Source organism: Primulina tabacum, chromosome 9 (assembly GCF_025594145.1).
Source record: "Primulina tabacum isolate GXHZ01 chromosome 9, ASM2559414v2, whole genome shotgun sequence".
In the NCBI taxonomy this organism is placed as follows: Eukaryota; Viridiplantae; Streptophyta; class Magnoliopsida; order Lamiales; family Gesneriaceae; genus Primulina; species Primulina tabacum.
In genome coordinates this window covers 36973145-36992107 of record NC_134558.1, presented here as the reverse complement: position 1 = coordinate 36992107, position 18963 = coordinate 36973145, and the positions used below count along the sequence as shown (strand labels likewise).

General features: G+C 29.5%; 2 protein-coding genes across 3 annotated transcripts; one reads left to right on the top strand and one right to left on the bottom strand.

Annotated features, from left to right (window-relative positions):
- Positions 1-651: 651 nt before the first annotated feature.
- Positions 652-7632, bottom strand: LOC142555742 (ATP-dependent RNA helicase HAS1-like). Its single transcript, XM_075666808.1, has 13 exons — positions 7492-7632; positions 6583-7039; positions 5690-5875; positions 5180-5365; positions 3973-4056; positions 3564-3605; positions 3298-3369; positions 2909-3208; positions 2456-2494; positions 2257-2361; positions 2006-2074; positions 1771-1896; positions 652-1172 (listed from the first exon to the last, which is right to left on the bottom strand). The coding sequence occupies exons 2-13, from the start codon at positions 6970-6972 to the stop codon at positions 993-995; spliced, it is 1779 nt and encodes a 592-aa protein (XP_075522923.1). The 5' UTR covers positions 6973-7039; positions 7492-7632; the 3' UTR covers positions 652-992.
- A 1847-nt stretch (positions 7633-9479) lies between these two features.
- LOC142555741 (peroxisome biogenesis protein 19-2-like) lies at positions 9480-18846 on the top strand. Of its 2 annotated transcripts, none has more exons than XM_075666807.1 (5): positions 9480-9635; positions 9734-9782; positions 9910-10210; positions 17959-18275; positions 18617-18846. In XM_075666807.1, exons 1-5 carry the CDS (start codon positions 9596-9598, stop codon positions 18657-18659), a joined length of 750 nt encoding a protein of 249 aa, XP_075522922.1. In that variant the 5' UTR covers positions 9480-9595; the 3' UTR covers positions 18660-18846. The 2 variants fall into 2 exon arrangements, with proteins under 2 accessions (XP_075522922.1, XP_075522921.1); XM_075666806.1 differs by having other exon boundaries at positions 9907-10210.
- Positions 18847-18963: the final 117 nt, after the last annotated feature.

Here is an 18963-nt window from a genome sequence, read left to right as displayed (position 1 = left end):
TCAATAGATTAATGATATGGACGAAATCATTTTTTCAAATGATGTTCTGAATTATGTCACATTTTGTTCAAACGAATCTCGTTTGCATAAATTATTACAAATTAAACGCATCGAACATTATATATAAACAAAATATAATAAATCACGAACAAGAGGGATGAATTGAATGTTTTGTTAAAAAATAGATTAATCAAAAATTTTATCTGAGATTTATTGTGTTTTAGTTATATATAATGTCGATACGTACCTATAATTTTAATAATGTGTCTCCAAATAGAGCAAAAAAATCGTGTTCCTTTAATAATAAACCTATTAAAGTGTTGATGAGTATTAGTAGCAGGATGCCATTTAACTAATAAATTTACAATTCCGGAACCATTTTGTACATATTCTGAGCCATATTCGGCCCCTCCAATTTCCAGATAAAACAACATGAAATGCGTTTACATTTACTTAAATCCTTGTTGTGCTGTTGATATACCAGCTTGATTACTTAGTATTGTAAATAAAGATATTCTGACGTAATGCTTGTGATTTACTTCAAAACAAAAAAAATCCTTCTTGTGCTGAAAAATCGATATTTGTCATGTTGGCCTAGCTAGTTAGAAGAAAGAATGCCCAAGTCGGACGACTGTACTCCCCAGTGCCATCAAGTAAAATTGTATTCTCAAACCAACAAAATAGAATTCGCGTACAAGGGTCAAAGCCAAATGAAGGAAGAAATACAGGCAAGGTAGCTGCGATACATGTTCGATAGAGATCAAAATTGCACTCGCATGGGCCGTGCCAAATTATATAGTTCGAGAATGATTGGCCAAATGGTAAAGTGAACAATGGAACCAACCTGACTCCAAAAAGAAGTGAAACTTGACAGTTGCATAATGCTTCGGTTTTCAATGATAACATATCTAAACCTACAAAAATTATCTGAAGATCTACGACATCAAAGCAGAAGAGCCGTTTACAATAGAACTGCATAGTTGGATTGAATGTTAATGTCTGACAAACTGTCGTATGTCATCTTCTCCTTTCTTTCCATATGGGTTGCTCTCGTTGAATCCGTGCCGACTGCCTTCCGCTTTTCGTGTTTTCTTCCGGAACTTGGATGCATTGCTATCAATGTTTAAATTTACTTTTGGAGGAGAATTAAAACCAAATGAAGCAGCCACAGCCTGCAAAAAAAGAATCATATATAAGAAGATGAATGTGAAGCCTTTCCTTTAACATAATCACCCATAAATATTAGTGGTTAATAAAAAAGCACATACGAGTTGCTAAATTGCTTGGATCTTTCAATCACTGAAACCCAGCAGAGCCTCAAGAAGCTTAACCACACATTTGACCTCCAATTCAAATTTGCAGTACACTGATCGAATTATAAAGTTCATCGCAGAATCATCAGGTGGGTATTCCTTAATGTGTTCACTATTTCGGGTTTTAATCTTTTTTCTTCATCTTTTCCAGTTGTAGTTTAGAGTTGGCATTATATAGGATACTAGTACACTACGATGAATCAGAAGCAATATCATGTACATGATGGGTTATATGAATTATTCCGTAATCCATTTCTTTAGCATCCTAGTAATGCACACGCGTATTATTTTGAGAATTTCAATCTTTATATTGTCAAGGACACTTTCCAGATTCCTTGATCCGAGATTTCCACTAAAATTTAATCTTTAATGTCCAACGCTAATGCTATCAATGACTCCTACAAAATATATAAGCTGTACAAGATAAGATGCTCCAGCACAAAAACCCAGTACACACCTGAAGATCAAGCTGGTGAACATTGAAGATGTCCTTCATAGAATGGGAGTTGTAAGCTAATATGTAAGATCTATATGCATCTTTAGCTGACTTATTCAAATAATAGTTGTTGGAAATCAACTTTTCCTGCATCCATTAGATACTTGCAATTATTTAAATTCCATTTAACTTCAGAAATAAATTTGATGAGACATTTTAGGAATAATGAAATGAAGGCTTGTAAGCAAGTAACTACCAGGTGAGACTGAATATTTGCTAGCTTCTTCTGATCAAACTCATACTCTTTGACTGGGACTTTTGCTGCCTGAGATAGCCAGTGAACATATTTTCAACAAAATAAATATAGTAATACAAAATAAAATAGCTCCAAAAGACTTTCCTTCGTTTTTTATCCAATCAACATCATAAACCTAGCTTAAACAGAGTATGTCACAAACCTATGTCCTTATATATTACACTATTTCCAACAAAAATTGTAATTCAAACCTTAAGATATCGAAGAAATTGCAATTCCTCTGGAATCAAGAAAAGCAAGGCATTTCCTTTTGCACCTTCTCCACGAGCAGTTCGACCAACTCTGTGAATGTACTCCTAAAAGTAGTAACAAAAAACCACTAGCTAAGAGATCTAAGGAAGACCCAACGTTATATAGCAAATGTACTTCATATAGAAAGTTGTTTAGTACCTTAGGCTCATCTGGAGGATCATACTGCACAATCCAATCCTACCAATACAAAATAGAAAAAAAAGCTTCAGTCGTATATCATATACATACTAAAAAGAGGGGGAGAAACCTTGATAAAGTAAAACCTCACTTTAACCTTGAAAATGTTGCTTGTTGTTAAACTTTACAAAATTTCTGCAAGTTATACATAGGTTATGCTCTGAAACGATCGAACAATAACTAAGCCTAAGAGGTACTTTGCCAAAAGAAGAAAGAGGATCGAGATTCTTGAACTCATTTCAGCAACCTCGTACACATTTGAATTGGTACTAATACAACCACTCTCTCCCTTTCAATTTTAATTTTTCCTCACTTTAGACTCCCAGCATTCATCTACTTATTTTCTGCTCAGTCCTTTATCCATGTTCGGCAGAAATAGTAGGTTGGGTAGCATAGAATAGTGACATGACATACCACTGCAGGGATATCAAGACCACGAGCTGCTACATCTGTACACAATATGATTCCCTTCTCGGCTTTGCAAAAATCAAAAAAAGTAGAGGTTCGCTTCTGCTGCTTTTGCTTGCCATGGATGTCAAGACAATCTATCTGAATATATCTAAGAAGTTCGGAGTGGAATTTGACAGAATTACATGATGAGAAAAAAACCATTATTTTCTTTGAGAGGTTCCTCTTTAAAAATGAATAAAGTAGACTAAATCTCTTAGCACTTGGGATGACACAGAATCCTTGTTGCAACCCTTCATTGGTTGCCTGTACCAATTATTGTCATATTTAGTAATGAATACAATCAAGGTTACTGGCAGAACAAAGATAATAAAAATAAAAATATGTTGATATACCCTCTTTCTTCCCTCATCCACGTCGATGATAATAGGGGACGTTTGAAATGATAATCGTGCAAGATCCTGGACCTAAAATTGAAAATAAATTTCCTTTAAGTCCTAGCAATATGTCAAAAGCTCTTTTGAGGTAGAAGTTAAAATGTTTCCAAAGCTTATGCAAACCAAACAAATCTTATTTTTCATGCCAGTTCCAAAATCAATTTTTTTTTAACATTTCAAAAATAAACAGACAATCTTTATCTTGCAGAAAGAAATATTTATACCTTATTCGTTTGTGTAGCAGAGAAAAGAGCTGTCTGTCTCGCCTGCATGATAAGCAGTTTATCATTAAATACATGAATGAGGGACAATGCTGAAGTGTTCCAGAAACAATTACTGTACTAGTTACCTAATAGGTGCCTCCGTGCGTAAAAAGAACATAAAAATTTTATACAATGTCTAAGCCCAAATGTACAACAGTTTACAAACACAATTTGAATTATTTCAATCCCATGATTTAATAGAACCTAAAACTTAACAAATTTGTTAAGAGAAGAAAATTTAATGTCTAATGTCTATATTCTTTTAACATGCTAAGTGGGAAAAGGGCTGACAACAACTAACTTAAATCTCTAAAACGAGTGAAAATGCAATTTTAGAAAACAAGTCTCTCAACCTCATTGGCATAAATACCTTTGGCAAGATTTTAATGATTTGCTTCATTTCTTCTTCAAAATTAGCTTCTAAAATCCTGTCAGCTTCATCAATCACAAGGCACTGCAAATCCAACAAATAAAGTTAAAGGTTAAAACACTAGTAAAGAAAGAGTGCTATTGTGACGGTGTTAGGTTGTGTATTTTGGGCTTTCTCAATTTGTGGGGAGGCAGGGCACTGGGGATCATGGGGATCCAGGTTATAGGCGTGCCCTTGAAAATGATCGTATAGAGAATGAAACTTTTCTCAAAGAATGTCATATCATCATGTCATTGTTTCAATTAATCAACACAGTTTAGAGTTGTTCGAAATTCAAAGCGTGTGAGTTATCTCACATGATCACAAATGCGCTGATAAACTACAACTAATCTAATAAAAATATATAATCCCAAGGACTAGTCAGTAAAAAATTGGGACAGCAAAAAGTTAAAAGTCTCCCAATTTCAACACATGAATCTTTTGATTAAATCTCATGGAGAGTTCGATCTTGGCTCAGGATGAACACATGAATCTTTTGATTAAATCTCATGGAGAGTTCGATCTTGGCTCAGGATGAACGCTGGCCCACTGTATTCCGGAAGCTCATAGCATTGATCCTGATAAACCCCATAAAGTCCTAGTTTGTGCTCAATTAACAACAGAAAAACAGAACCTTCAAGAATCATAGTTGAATTAACTCAAAATGGCACACAACTCACCGGACACCCCAAGATGAAAGACACACACAAATCAATCATCAGTTACCAGTAGGAAGTTTTTTGTTATTTTCTTAATATAGGAAACGAGATCATATTAATAAAAGCTTTTAATTACAAAAACAGACCAAAGGTCCACACATGATAGGAAAGTTTTTTGTTACTTAACCAAGAGAATTCTGGCACCTGAGACAAGATTTGGTGACTGATATTCTAAAGATAACGAGGGCCTCTTCCAATTAGTTCATTCTGGCAAGAATCCAGTGCGCAAGTTTGTCATCATTAATTTGCATTAGATTAGCAAAATTGAATCAAATGGTTAGCATTGTGAAAATCTCTGTGATAGAGAGAAAGCATAAAATGCAGGCCGATAAAAGGAAAAAGTGCTCCAACTATGCTGATAGAAGGATAGACAAACACGGATAGGACGATTATGCTTACGATGTGAGAAACAACAATCAAGTAACAACTATTTAGAGGGAAAATAGTACCTTTAGGTTTTTATATATAAAACCTTTAGTATTTTGAAGGTGGTCAAGAAGTCGACCAGGAGTTCCCACAAGAAGATTCACTCCTTTGATGATACGCTCGGCTTCCCCTCTTCGCGCTGCACCACCAATAACTAAACCAAGTGTCTGTGAATGATACTTCAGGAGGTCATTTGCCACGGCATGTGTCTGTATTATCGAGCCGAATATCAAATATATTAGTATAAAGAATTTAAGCATCACAAACTCTAAGATGCAGATATTCCCTTTCAACTGATCATAATTGAGATGTTTCAGGAAAACTGAGAAAACCTGCTGCAAAGCAACATCAATAGAACTGCGCCAGGAAACTTAACTGGGAAACTCAATTTCTTATAAAAAAACATATATTCACATATAAGAAATGAATGAACTCCATAACAAGTATTGACAATCTCTTGCATCAACTGCGTAAATACTCAACTGCGATATATCCAAACAAAAAATTAAAAACAAATAAAACAGTATGTATACCTGTATGGCCAACTCTCTTGTTGGACAAATGACAACAACACCAGTTCCATTTCGAGGTGTAAAGTGGATATGATGCAACAATTCAACAGCTGGTACTAAAAAGGCGAGGGTTTTCCCCGAACCTGTCCTTGCAGCTCCTAGAATGTCTTTGCCTTCCAAAAGTCGAGGGATTGCTCTTGCTTGGATCTTCATTTGATTTGAAAACAAGAAAAAACAAAACCTCAGTAGTAAAAATGGTGATGCTTGATATCTGATAATTTGATAACTAGATGAGTGAAATATTATATTTGGGATTAAAAAATGGATAAATAGAAATTTGAATGACTAATCATCATAAACTGAAGAAGTGGGATATCAAAAGTTTCATAAACCTCTCAACCAACACAATCGATTTCGCCCACAATCAATCAATTTAGGAAAGCCAGATATTAAATTATTTGTGGAACTTCAAGACCAAATGTTCAGGATAATTCTATAATTCCAGAGTATAATTTAGCTTAATAAACAACTACAAAATATTTTCCATTACATTCGGCCTTTCCACTTTACATTTCATGCTAACCATTTCTATCTAAACCGACCGATTCTTTATACCGTTGATCAAGAGGAAGATTTAGGAATTTTATGCATCTTTGCTAAAACCCTGCAATTTTTCGCCAGTAAGTTACATTTGAGAGGTTACTGTCTATCTTGCGTACAGGCTCACTCCTGATTTATCAAGACCATGACCCAAAACAATTTGCACCATAAATAATTTCACTTCAAAATTAAGCTCTACTATTAGTCTAGGAACCAGGAAACTAGGAAACAAGAATTTTGTCGTCTCCAGAGATAGCAAACAATTATATAAAATCATGGGTAAAAGGAGTTGCTCCCAAGATTATATTTTGCACCTGAGTCATATACTTGAAACCCAAATCTTTGATAGCATTAATGGTGGGTTCTGAGAGTGTCATGTCCACAAACGCCTCCGTGCACATAATCCCAGATCCACTCTTCAACCGTCCCTCCAAACCAACCTCCTTCTCCACCTCCTCTTTTTCTCCTTCACCCTGTTTTTCTTCATTTCTCTTCACCTTCTTCTCCTTTTTTTTCTTACTACCACGTGCCTCTTGTTCTCCCTGTTCTGTCTGAGCAGATACTTCTGCCACAACTTCTGTGTGGGGTTGTGGAGTTGCTCCTGTATTATTTCTGTCTTTCTTTCTTTTTCTCTTTTTGCTTAGGGGATCAATGGCTCTATTTTCAGAGGCTTCTACAGGTGTGTTTTCTTTTATATCTGCCATTACTCGTTGCTGAGTTTGCAGAGCTTCTTCGCAGAAGAGAAATACACAGGTCCGCGGCTAGATATCGCTGCGGGGGGAGGATGCATTTTCAGCAAGTGAAATCAAATAAGAGTTTTCAAATGCTTAATTATCATGTAAACAGATTTCAACTTAAACTTACTAATTTTCAATACTCGAAAAAAAAAACTAAAAATTTGAGCTCAAAGTGTACTGTTGGCTTTTGAAACAGAATTGAACTCTAAGAATTTAATCCTTATTAAAATTCAACTTAAAATCCATAGACAAATCTTAGATTCAAAGCATAACCCAAAAAATCAACACAGGTATAAATTTTAAAGATCATTTTTCAACGCCCAAATACTTTATTTCCTAATGATTATAACATTCTACATCCGAAAACAAATTAGAAATAGGGCCTCGAATCAAATCATGAAGCGTGAATGTCTTATGTCACCGAAGAGGCGCTCGATTCTTCGACTTCCCGCGTTAATCTTGCTCCAAATTCGCAAATGTTGTTACCTGAAAACTTGGTTTAAACTTTGAAGGCAGCTGCAGTAACGATGTCTGGAGCTTTACAATGGCCAGGGCTTTGTTTCTAGCTTCAACGGCTGTCAGGGAGGTTTTTTCTGAGGTTTAGCTGATATGGGTCACTTTTTGACCCATTTTAGTTTGTAAACGGGTTTTGTATCGGCCCATTTGGTTTACGAATAAATCGGCCCATTTTGGAGTTTTCATTATACCAAATATTGTTTTTTCAAAGTATTTATTCCCACATATTTATTATTTTTATGAAAAATAACAAAACAAATAAATAAAAATATTAAAAAAAAATTCAAACAAACATCCAGAGTTTTACTAAATTTAAACAATATGAAAATAATTATATTTATTAAATTATAATATAAAATAAAACTTTACATTAAATCTACGTTATCTATAATACATGAGGAGTTTAAAATAATTATTTTTAGAGTCGTGATATAATTTTTTATAAATAAAAAATACTTTTATTTTAATAATTTATCTTAATCATTATAGGGGTCGAGGTGATAGTCCTTTGAAATATATATGTGTATAACATTAGATTTTATTACTCTATATTTATGCCAAGAGTAGTAGTTTTTATAGTAAATATCAATAAGATTGATATGTCTCACAGATAAAGATGTGTGATACCGTCTCACAATTGATCTATTCCTATTAATATATTTTATTTAAACGAAAAGGTTGATCATTATTAGGGATATCAATGGGTCCGGGTTTTACCCAGATCCGCAATGGATCCACGTGTATGGGGTGGGTTTGAGCATACTAAATGGGTCATGGGACGGGTCTCGGGTCCAATTTTTCAGACCCGTCCAGATATGGGGCGGGTCATGGGTCATATAATATATGCCTCATACCCGCCCCATATATGTGGATATAAATACTCTAGGAGTTTTAGTTTTATTAATTTTCATTTTTTTAGTAGCTCACCTCAATCATAACGGTCTTAGTTATTCCTATGTCAATTGCTGCATTTGAATCTGCTTTTAGCAATATTGGAATAATAGTTAGTCCTTATCTTAGTAGACTTAATCCAACGACTTTGGAGGCATTGATGTGCTCGCGAATATGGTTGTGGGGTGAGGTGAAAGGTAAATAAATCACAATTTTATTTTGTTATTTTACTTTAATTTTAATTTTTTTACTGTACTTTCTCTTTTTAAATTGCATTTTTTTTTACAATTTGAAATTACAGTTTTATTTTTCAATGTACTTTATTTATTTAATTTTGTAGTTAAATTTTCAAGTAGTTTACTAACGTGTCTCACCATTCTTGATGAAGAGAAAAATGATCTCGAAGAAATGTGTTTGAAATATTGTCTACTCGCTGATTTTATATTGATCTGTTTAAATTATATTTTATGACTTATTTAGGGATGTCAAGATTTTTTTGGAGAGCTACTAACTAAATTTTTTTTATGTAATTCTTTATGTCGTGAAAATATTTTGTTTATTATTATTAAGTGTTGTCGAAGACATTAATTTTTCACAATGTTGTATTTAGAGGCTTGTCTGTTTTATAATTCAGTCATGTGAGAAGAAAAATTACTTTTTTATTTTAAAAAAATTCGGGTCTCACGGGTCTACCCGGCCCCGTTTCGTATTCGATGTGGGGTGGGTCCGAAGAATATTTAATCGGGGTGGGGCGGGTAATGGGTCAAAGTTTTTTTCATGGGGAGGGTCTTGGGTTTAGCCAAACCCGTCCCATATCCGCCCCATTGACATCTCTAATCATTATTCAATGAATATATCCGGCCCATTGACATCTCTAATCATTATTCAATGAATATTATAAATTTAATTTCGATTTTTAATTCGATGAAGATATTTCATTGATATTTAAATAATTTAAAGAAATCACCAGACTAGTAAAGCGAGAAGACAATAATACCCTCGTTATGATGTATGTAATTAAGTCAATCGTTACTTGATTTTACTAAAATGGCCTCTCTTTTAATACGTAGCTGACTCTAGTTCACGAGTCGCTTTCATTCCGCACAAAGATCGGTTAGCTTAGCCCTTCAAAATTTCGGATACAACAAGAAAGAGGGTGTTGGGATTCTGGGAAGGATTACTTATGGCTGGCCATCCCGAGGATTTAGACCAGCTTCTGGATAGTAAGAAGAAGAACTAACCATTTTATATATTTTTTTGGTTTCATGTGTGTGTATTCTATCCACAGAATACAAGTGACGTTTTTTCAAACGTTTTGCAGGCGCTTTGGATGATTTCCAGAACCTTAATCTCACCTCTTATGCTCAAAGGTAGGTTCCTTTAAATTCTTTGAAAGGGTGCGTTTTCTTTTTTGTGTACTGGTATTTATTGTTTTAAATTTATTGATTTCGTGGGTGTATATTTTTTTTTAACATGTGGAGTTGTGATTTATGGTAGTGGCAACCTTGGAGAAAACAAGAAAGATAGTTTATCTTCATTGTCCAGTGCCAATGTTCGGGGATTGGGATTGGGCTTGCCGGATTTGAAGATCAAGAAAAATGGTAAGCAAAAGGTGCCATCAAAGCAAGAATCACATGTTACGGAGGCGCTTGATAAGCTAAGAAAGCAAACCAGGGAAGCTGTCAGAGGATTGGAATCGGTGACTGGTCCAAAACAAAAAATGGGTGTTGATAATTTGGGAGGTGATGCAATGCTAGAAGATTGGGTTAAGCAATTCGAGGAACTTGCTGGTTCTCAGGTTGGTGTTCTTTACTAAATATCCTGGAGTTCACGGGTTCTTGGTTTTCACATGTCTTGTTTTAACCTGATGGTTTGGTACGCTAAATTCATTATATGTTCTAAAATCTTATTCTACTTGACATGGTTCTTGAATTTAGCATGGTCCTTGAAGGTTTCCTGATGTGTCGAGAATAGTTTGCTCTTTAAGGTAGTTTCTTCTGGAAAATTTCTTGGAAACTAGTACTCTCGGGATAATTATTGGTTTTTTGCTTTCTATGAAAGTGAAAGTATCGATGGTGCAAATTTCTTTATTTCTTTATAAAAGTAATCTAGGTAATCTAACTCGTGCTTTTTTGAAATTTTTATTCAAGCATCATCTTTCTTATTTCTACAAGAAAATTGAGTTTCTTTTGGCCTTTCACTAGTCACAAACTCCATCTGCTGTTTTGCTTAGTATTATCATCTATATCTATCTATATACCTATAAAAGTGTGGATCACTCATTTGTTTTCCAATTGTGAAAAGACACAAATGTCTTCTTTATTAATATGATCTATATACCTATAAAAGTATGGATCACTAATTTGTTTTCCAATTGTGAAGAGACACAAATGTCTTCTTTACTAATATGAATTCAAAAAATCATATAAGGATACATATGTAAAATTGTAACAAATGTTAATAACTTGTCATTACAACATGCATTGATTTCAGTAATACCTATAAAAGTGTGTATACTTGACATTGTTTTCCGATTGTGCATTGACAAAAATACCCTTCGTGCAAACTTGAACAAAATTAAACTTATTATTAGTGTAATGTAAAGATAAAAATTATAGGACATAAATGCCTCATCATTACTAAGAATTAATTTGAGTCTTATGTAATGTAAAGATAAAAATTATAGGACATAAATGCCACATCATTACTAAGAATCAATTGACATTTAGAGTCTTATTGTAATGTATCTGTAAACCTATAAATCTATATCTATATATATCTATATACCTATAAAAGTACGGATTATGAGCAAAGTTTTTGCATTGTGATTTTACCACATTGCCCAAAAACTATGCATTGTTTGTATTAATTGCATTGGCATTGGTGGAAAATCTATATCTATATCTATATCTATATACCTATAAAAGTGTGGAATCACTCATTTGTTTTCCAATTGTGAAAAGACACAAATGTCTTCTTTATTAATATGATCTATATACCTATAAAAGTATGGATCACTAATTTGTTTTCCAATTGTGAAGAGACACAAATGTCTTCTTTATTAATATGAATTCAAAAAATCATATAAGGATACATATGTAAAATTGTAACAAATGTTAATAAATTGTCATTACAACATACATTGATTTTAGTAATTTATACTATTTCAATAATAAAATGTAACTCCTATATTAAATTTATCAAATAATTGATCTTTATACTACATTTAAATGTTTTATTCTTTTAATTTTCTCTGTACATTTTTTTAATGCTTTTATTATAATTTTGTAATTATATTTTAGTGCAATTTCTAATTAAATAATAAATAAATTATAGTATTACAAGAAGATATATAAAAAAAATTTAACTATATGTCCAATAGTAGAATAACATGATAAATATAAAATAATATGATAATGTGAAGTTTAATACTAACATATTTTATGGATTTTTAAACAAAGAATTGAAAGTAAATAGTTTAATAACTTTATTAGAAGAATTTATATCAATAATTATGAATGTCAATATGTTAATAATCTCATAAAATATGAAGCTCTTAGAAAAATTTTGAGAGTTTGACTATAGTAAAAGAAAAGTAAAGATTTTAGTAGCACTTTTGAAAAAGATTATACATACAACAAATTTATAAATTCATTACACAAAAATTTGGTGATATTTAAAATATCTACTAAGATTGATTAATATTTAGACATTAAATGTCAAAAGCTAAACCTGACTATGGTTCTCAAGAACAGTAGAATCAAAATCAGACTAAATCTTTTCTTAGTTTCACTTCTAAAATCAGTTATCATAATTTTGCAATTTAAAAAATCTTTAATAGAAAATTGTAAAATAAGAAATTTTGAAAATAATATTACATAAAAATTGAATAGATGTTCGATAATGAAAAATACATTAGAGAAATAATATTTTCTTCATACATAATTCTTACAAAAAAATATTAAAAGAATAGCTTTGTTTAATAAAAATATATTTTTTTATTAAAAATATTAAAAGAATATATATTTAACTATTATACTTATAAAAGTGTAAAAAGAATAACAAAGTTTTTCATTGTAAATTTTCTACTATTCTCATAAATTGTGTGTTGTTAGATTAATTGCATGAAAAATTTTCTACACAATCATTAAATACATGAAGATCATAATAGTGTTTTTTTTTTTATTTTTTAATAGAAAACTTCAACATAAGAAACTTTGAAAATAATGTTACATAAAAATTGAATTGATATTTGATAATAAAAATACATTATAGAAATAACATTTTCTTGCTACATAATTCTTAGAAAAAATATTTAAAAAATATATTTTTTAATTTAAAAAATCATTAAAAAATTAAAAGAATATATATTTAACTATTATACTCATAAAAGTGTAAAAAGAATAACAACGTTTTTCATTGTAAATTTTCTACTATTTCATCTTTATACTAACTTTAAATATTTTATTCTTTTAATTTTTTTCTACATGTTACTTTATGATTTTAATGCAATTTTGTAATTATATTTTAGTGTAGTTTCTAATTAAATAATAATTCATAGTATCACAAGAAAATATAAGAAAAAAATAATTATATATGCAATAGTACAATAACATGATAAGTATATAATAATATGAAATTTAATAATAATATATTTATAATTTTTTAACTAAGAATTGAAAGTAAATAATTTAATAAATTATTTAGTATAATTTATATCAATAATCATGAATGTTAATATACTAATAATATCATAAAATATGAATCTGATAGAAAAATTAAAAGAGTTAGCTATAATAAAAAATTAAAATATTTTAGTAACAATTTTTTTAAAAAATATATATATCAGACAAGTGTTTTAGTAGAATCCTTCCTACAGAGGAAGAAGGGGTTATGAGCGGTTTTCTTCGAACATCCATAAAATTCCCGTGTCTGTACTTTTCACAAGTTTTTACATTTCAAATTATATCTTGTTGTTTAAATTGTCAACCGGTTGAAAATATCATTAGAAATATTGAATCGTCTTCCACACTTTTCACGTGGTTCATATTCTAACCGTTTGAGAAAATCTTTCAACCGCCTAAAAAGATTGAAGACAAATTTTAATAGCATATATTTTTAAAAGAGTTTATTCACCCCATCTAAATTCTTTTCTGATCCCAACAATATACAATCACTAAACACATACAAATACATAATATATATATATATATATATATATATATATATATATATAATTGTAATTGATAGCTTAATAAAAAATATAAATTATATACTTTTAAAAAATTATTTATTAACTAATATATATGAAAATTAATTTATCTATAATATATAATTCTAAAAAAAAAGGTAAAAAAGTTCTATATGAAGTTAAATAATATTTAAATTGAATTTTATATGTTATATTTTGTTATCAATATTATTATTTAATTAGTTTGATAATATTTTGATGAGTTAGTCACAAATATTTTAAATTGATAATTATTTGTCCTTAATGTGCTTCACTTATATAAATTATTATTTATGTATTTATAAAATCCATAATTTGGTTGATTTTTAGGTTATTATAACTTATATGTGATGCTTAGATATATATATATTTTCAAAATTTGTTTCAGTTCAATTCGTTCTATATATTATGCTCATTATAATTTATTATATAACATAAAATCAATTGCTTGAATTTTAATTTGAAAAACAATTTCGAAAGTAAGGTATATAAGTTCTTAATTAATTTATTCGTCTAATATGACAAAAGACTAAACCAATATGTTAAGACTCATAGAACTTTTCTCAGAAAATGGAAAGGTTTCATTGTTCGGCTTACAGCGAGAAATGAGCTTCCAAAATTGTATCCAAAGGAAGAAAAGGAACTATTTATACTAAACTAAAAATAGGAAAAATGTGTTTTACTAAAAGCGTGTTTTGTGAATCTTATTCTACCAACACAATATAAATAAAAAAAAAAGATTCAAATTAATTTTTTAAAAAAACAAATTTTAATTTTTATTAAATAATTAATATTCACGTGCATCGCACGTGCTTCTTGCTAGTATACCTATAAAAGTATGGATGAGGGGCAAAGTTTTTGCATTGTGATTTTACTATATTGCCCAAAAACTATGCATTGTTTGTATTAATTGCATGGACATTGTTGGAAAAGGTATATAAAATTTAGGGACAAATTTGGGATATTAAATTTGTAATATATTGATTATTTATTTACATATGCATTGTTTGTATTAATTACATGAGCATTAGTGGAAAAATATATAAAATTTAGGGACAAATTTGGGATATTGAGTTTATAATGTATTGATTATTTATTTAATTGATACATTTATTTTTTGAACTCATTAAACACATGAGAATCATGTTGTTTGTAAAATAAGAAATTTTGAAAATAATATTACATAAGAATTGAATAGATATTCGATAATAAAAAATTAATTAGAGAAATAATATTTTCTTCATACATAATTCTTAAAAAAATATTAAAAAATAGATTTTTTAATTAAAAAAAAACATATTTTTCATTAAAAATATTAAAGTATTATATATTAACTATTGTACTTATAAAATTGTAAAAAGAATAACAAAGTTTTTCATTGTAAATTTTCTACTATTCTTATAAATTGTGTGTTGTAAGATTAATTGCAAAGAATAACAAAGTTTTTCATTGTAAATTTTTTACTATTTTCATAAATTATGTGTTTTTAGATTAATTGCATGAAAATTTTCTACACAGTCATTAAATACATAAGGATCATAGTAATATTTTTATTTTTTAATAGAAAATTGCAACATAAGAAATTTTGAAAATAATGTTACATAAAAATTGAATAGATATTTGATAATAAAAATACATTAGAGAAATAACATTTTATTGATACATAATTCTTAGAAAAAATAATAAAAGAATAGATTTTTAAATTTTAAAAAAATTCATTAAAGTATTAAAAAATATATATTTACCTATTATAGTTATAAAAGTGTAAAAAGAATAACAAAGTTTTTCATTGTAAATTTTCTAATTGCCTCTTAAATTATGTGTTGTTAGATCAATTGCATGGAAATTTTCTACACAATTTATGGGAAATCTATGCATTAAAAATGAATATATGTTTGATATTAAATTTATTTTTTTATTTATATATACCTACAAAAGTGTAGATCATTGGTCATGTTTTTCAATTGTCAAAAGACAATAATGACATCATCATCAATACAAATCCAAAAATTCAATAAAGATATATATGTAAATTTCTAATTTTTGTAAGTGTAAAAATGAAATATCAAATTTTTTTATTTATTCTACCTAATATATAATTAATTAGTAGCTTAATTATTCCACATAATATATAATTAAGAGTTTAACAAATGCTAATGAATTATCACTATAATATACATTGATTGTAATAATTTATATCACTTCAAAAATAAAATGTAACTTTTATATTGTTCTTAATTAATTTATTCGTTTAATATGACAAAAGACTAAACCCAAATAAATAAATAAAAAATGCTTCAAATTATTTTTTGAAGAAAATCCAATTTTAATTTTATTAAATAATTAATATTTACGTGCATCGCCGTGCTTCTTGCTAGTACCTATAAAAGTGTGGATGAAAGACATTGTTTTCCAATTGTGCAATGACAAAATTAACCTTCTATACACACTTCAAGAATAGAATGTAACTCATATATTAATTTTATCAAATAACTCATCTTTATACTACATTTAAATGTTTTATCTTTTTAATTTTCTCTATACATTTTTTTCCAATGATTTTATTGTAATCTTTTAATTATATTTTTAGTACAATTTTAAATTAAATAATAAATTATAGTATCACAAAAAAAAATATATATATATATACCTATAAAAGTGTGGATAAAGGACATTGTTCTCCAATTGTACAATGACAAAATTAACATTCAAGTGTGGATGAAAGACATTGTTTTCCAATTGTGCAATGACAAAATTAACCTTCTATCCACACTTCAAGAATAGAATGTAACTCCTATATTAATTTTATCAAATAACTCATCTTTATACTACATTTAAATATTTTATCTTTTAAATTCTCTCTCTACATTTTTTTTCCAATGATTTTATTGTAATCTTTTAATTATATTTTTAGTACAATTTTTAATTAAATAGTAAATTATAGTATCACAAAAAGATATATATATATATATATACAATGTCCTATATACCTATAAAAGTGTGGATAAAGGACATTGTTCTCCAATTGTGCAATGACAAAATTAACATTCTATACACATTTCAAGAATATAATGTAATTCCTATATATATTTTAATTTTTGACAATTTATTTATTTTTGAATGGATAATCTATATCTATATACATTATATATTATATTATATTTATATACCTATAAAAGTGTGGATAAGAGGACATTGTTTTCCAATTGTACAATGACAAAATTAACCTTCTATACACATTTCAAGAATAGAATGTAACTTCTATATTAATTTTATCAAATAACTATCTTTATACTACATTTAAATGTTTTATCCTTTTAATTTTCTCTCTACATTTTTTTCTAATTATTTTATTGTAATTTTGTAATTATAGTAATAAATTATAGTATTACAATAATAAATATGAAAAAAATAATTATATATACAATAAGTATAATAACATGATAAGTATATAATAGTATAATAATAGGAAGTTTAATACTAACATATTTTTTGGTTTTTTAACTAAGAATTGAAAATAAATAGTTGAAATCAAATTTTTTATTTTTATCATATAATTGTTATTTGCGTGCATCGCACGTGCTTCATACTAGTAACTAGAAAGAGGTAGGACTGTTTCGTGATCAAATAAGGACAGCATATCCAAACCTTTGGTTTGCGAATTTTTACGATTCCATCACAGGTATTGTAACATTGAAATAGTGAAAGTCTGATAGAGACCATATGCTTCCCATTAAAGATTACAGAATAACTTACTAGCCTAACATGCTGTATTATAAATTTGTTTTTTGGTTAACCTATGAAGTACTTGAATCATAATTTCTTGTGTTCATGCTTGGCAATACGACCCATCTTATTATTAGTTTATGATGTGGTAGAGCTTAGGCTACCACTTCCAGAGTGGAATCTCATTCTTGACAGTTAAGAGTGTTGCTATTTTGAAGTGAGCAAATAAAGTATATAATCAGAAGGCAATCGTTCAATAAGAAATACTATTTGAATCCAAACTCAATGTAGCACCACGAGTCGGGGGCGAACCAAGCAAGATAGATTAAGCAGTTAAGCAATTTGTTTTTGAAAATGCTGAAAATATGCTTTGCATTTTCTGTTTTTTTGCATATAATTATTTCCTTGTCCTTCCCGACATCCCAATGTCTTTGTTTTTGCTCCGTTGTCTAATTCTTCGGGCACATGATCTGGTGGTCGGTGAGGGTGGTGATTGGTATCTTGTCCATTGTATTTGAGTACAATGTATCTCTGTTCTGTATAATGCTCCAATGAAAGTGACAAATCATATATTTCGCTCACAATCGCAGGACATGGATTCGATCGTGGAGACGATGATGCAACAACTTCTGTCCAAGGAAATTCTTCACGAACCTATGAAAGAGATTGAAGAACGTTATCCAATATGGTTGGAAGAGAATAAAGCTAAACTAACTGATGAGGAGTATGCATGTTATTCCCTCCAGTATGAACTTATAAAAGATCTAAACCAAGTTTATGCGTCTGATCCCAACAACTTCAACAAGATTGTGGAGCTGATGCAGAAAATGCAAGAATGTGGCCAACCACCTAATGATATAGTGCAAGAGCTCGCTCCAGAATTTGATTTATCAAATCTTGGACAATTGTAAGTTCATCTGACCTTGTTAGTGTAGTTTATAATATTTACTCTGACTCCCGGCAAGCCGGTGCTATGTTTTGGTTTAACTCTTTTCGGATTTTCTAAAGTCATTAGAATTCATGCATCTCTGTGTTTGTCGTGGCTACAGACTGTAGTTTGTATGAAAATGTGGTACGTTGGAACTGACAAAATAGTGCGAGTAAAAGTTAGTTGTCAACTCTAGCTTCTGATTGAATTGATATTTTGATCAACAAAACAAAACTCATGATTCAATATCATCTTTCGGTTTCTTTTCTGTTTTCGCATGCGGGTATAGCTGATGAAAAATTTCACACATTTTTGCGCAGGTCTCAGATGTTCGAGTCCCAACAGAATTGTTGTATTATGTGAGGTACTTCATGTTGAAAATCGCATGCTTTTCTTGTTGTCCTATCATTGTCATTGTGGAGAGAGAATGCCAAGCAACTAAGTAGATGGTTGGCACATAGTTATAATGTTCTGTAATGATCAAAACATCAAACGCTACTCTATTAATCCCTTTTATTTAGCATTCAATACAAAAGTTCTGATTCATGAATTTGTTAATATAGCTGATTCATTATTTGGTAAAACAAGTGGGGGCAGTCTTGTGTTGGTTAAAAAGAAGGTGAATGTTGAGATTTGTATATTTAAATACATTCGCGTTCATGTTGAC

Excerpts from the sequence above, each read along its gene's own strand:
- LOC142555742 (XM_075666808.1), bottom strand. The coding sequence starts at position 6,972 with ATGGCAGATATAAAAGAAAACACACCTGTAGAAGCCTCTGAAAATAGA. Across the intron at positions 3,370-3,563 it reads CTGCTACACAAACGAATAAG|GTCCAGGATCTTGCACGATT; the intron begins GTATAAATATTT and ends TTTCAATTTTAG. Across the intron at positions 2,495-2,908 it reads GTCTTGATATCCCTGCAGTG|GATTGGATTGTGCAGTATGA; the intron begins GTATGTCATGTC and ends TTGTATTGGTAG.
- LOC142555741 (XM_075666806.1), top strand. The coding sequence starts at position 9,596 with ATGGCTGGCCATCCCGAGGATTTAGACCAGCTTCTGGATA. Across the intron at positions 9,783-9,906 it reads CTCACCTCTTATGCTCAAAG|TAGTGGCAACCTTGGAGAAA; the intron begins GTAGGTTCCTTT and ends TGTGATTTATGG. Across the intron at positions 10,211-17,958 it reads AGGAACTTGCTGGTTCTCAG|GACATGGATTCGATCGTGGA; the intron begins GTTGGTGTTCTT and ends TCACAATCGCAG.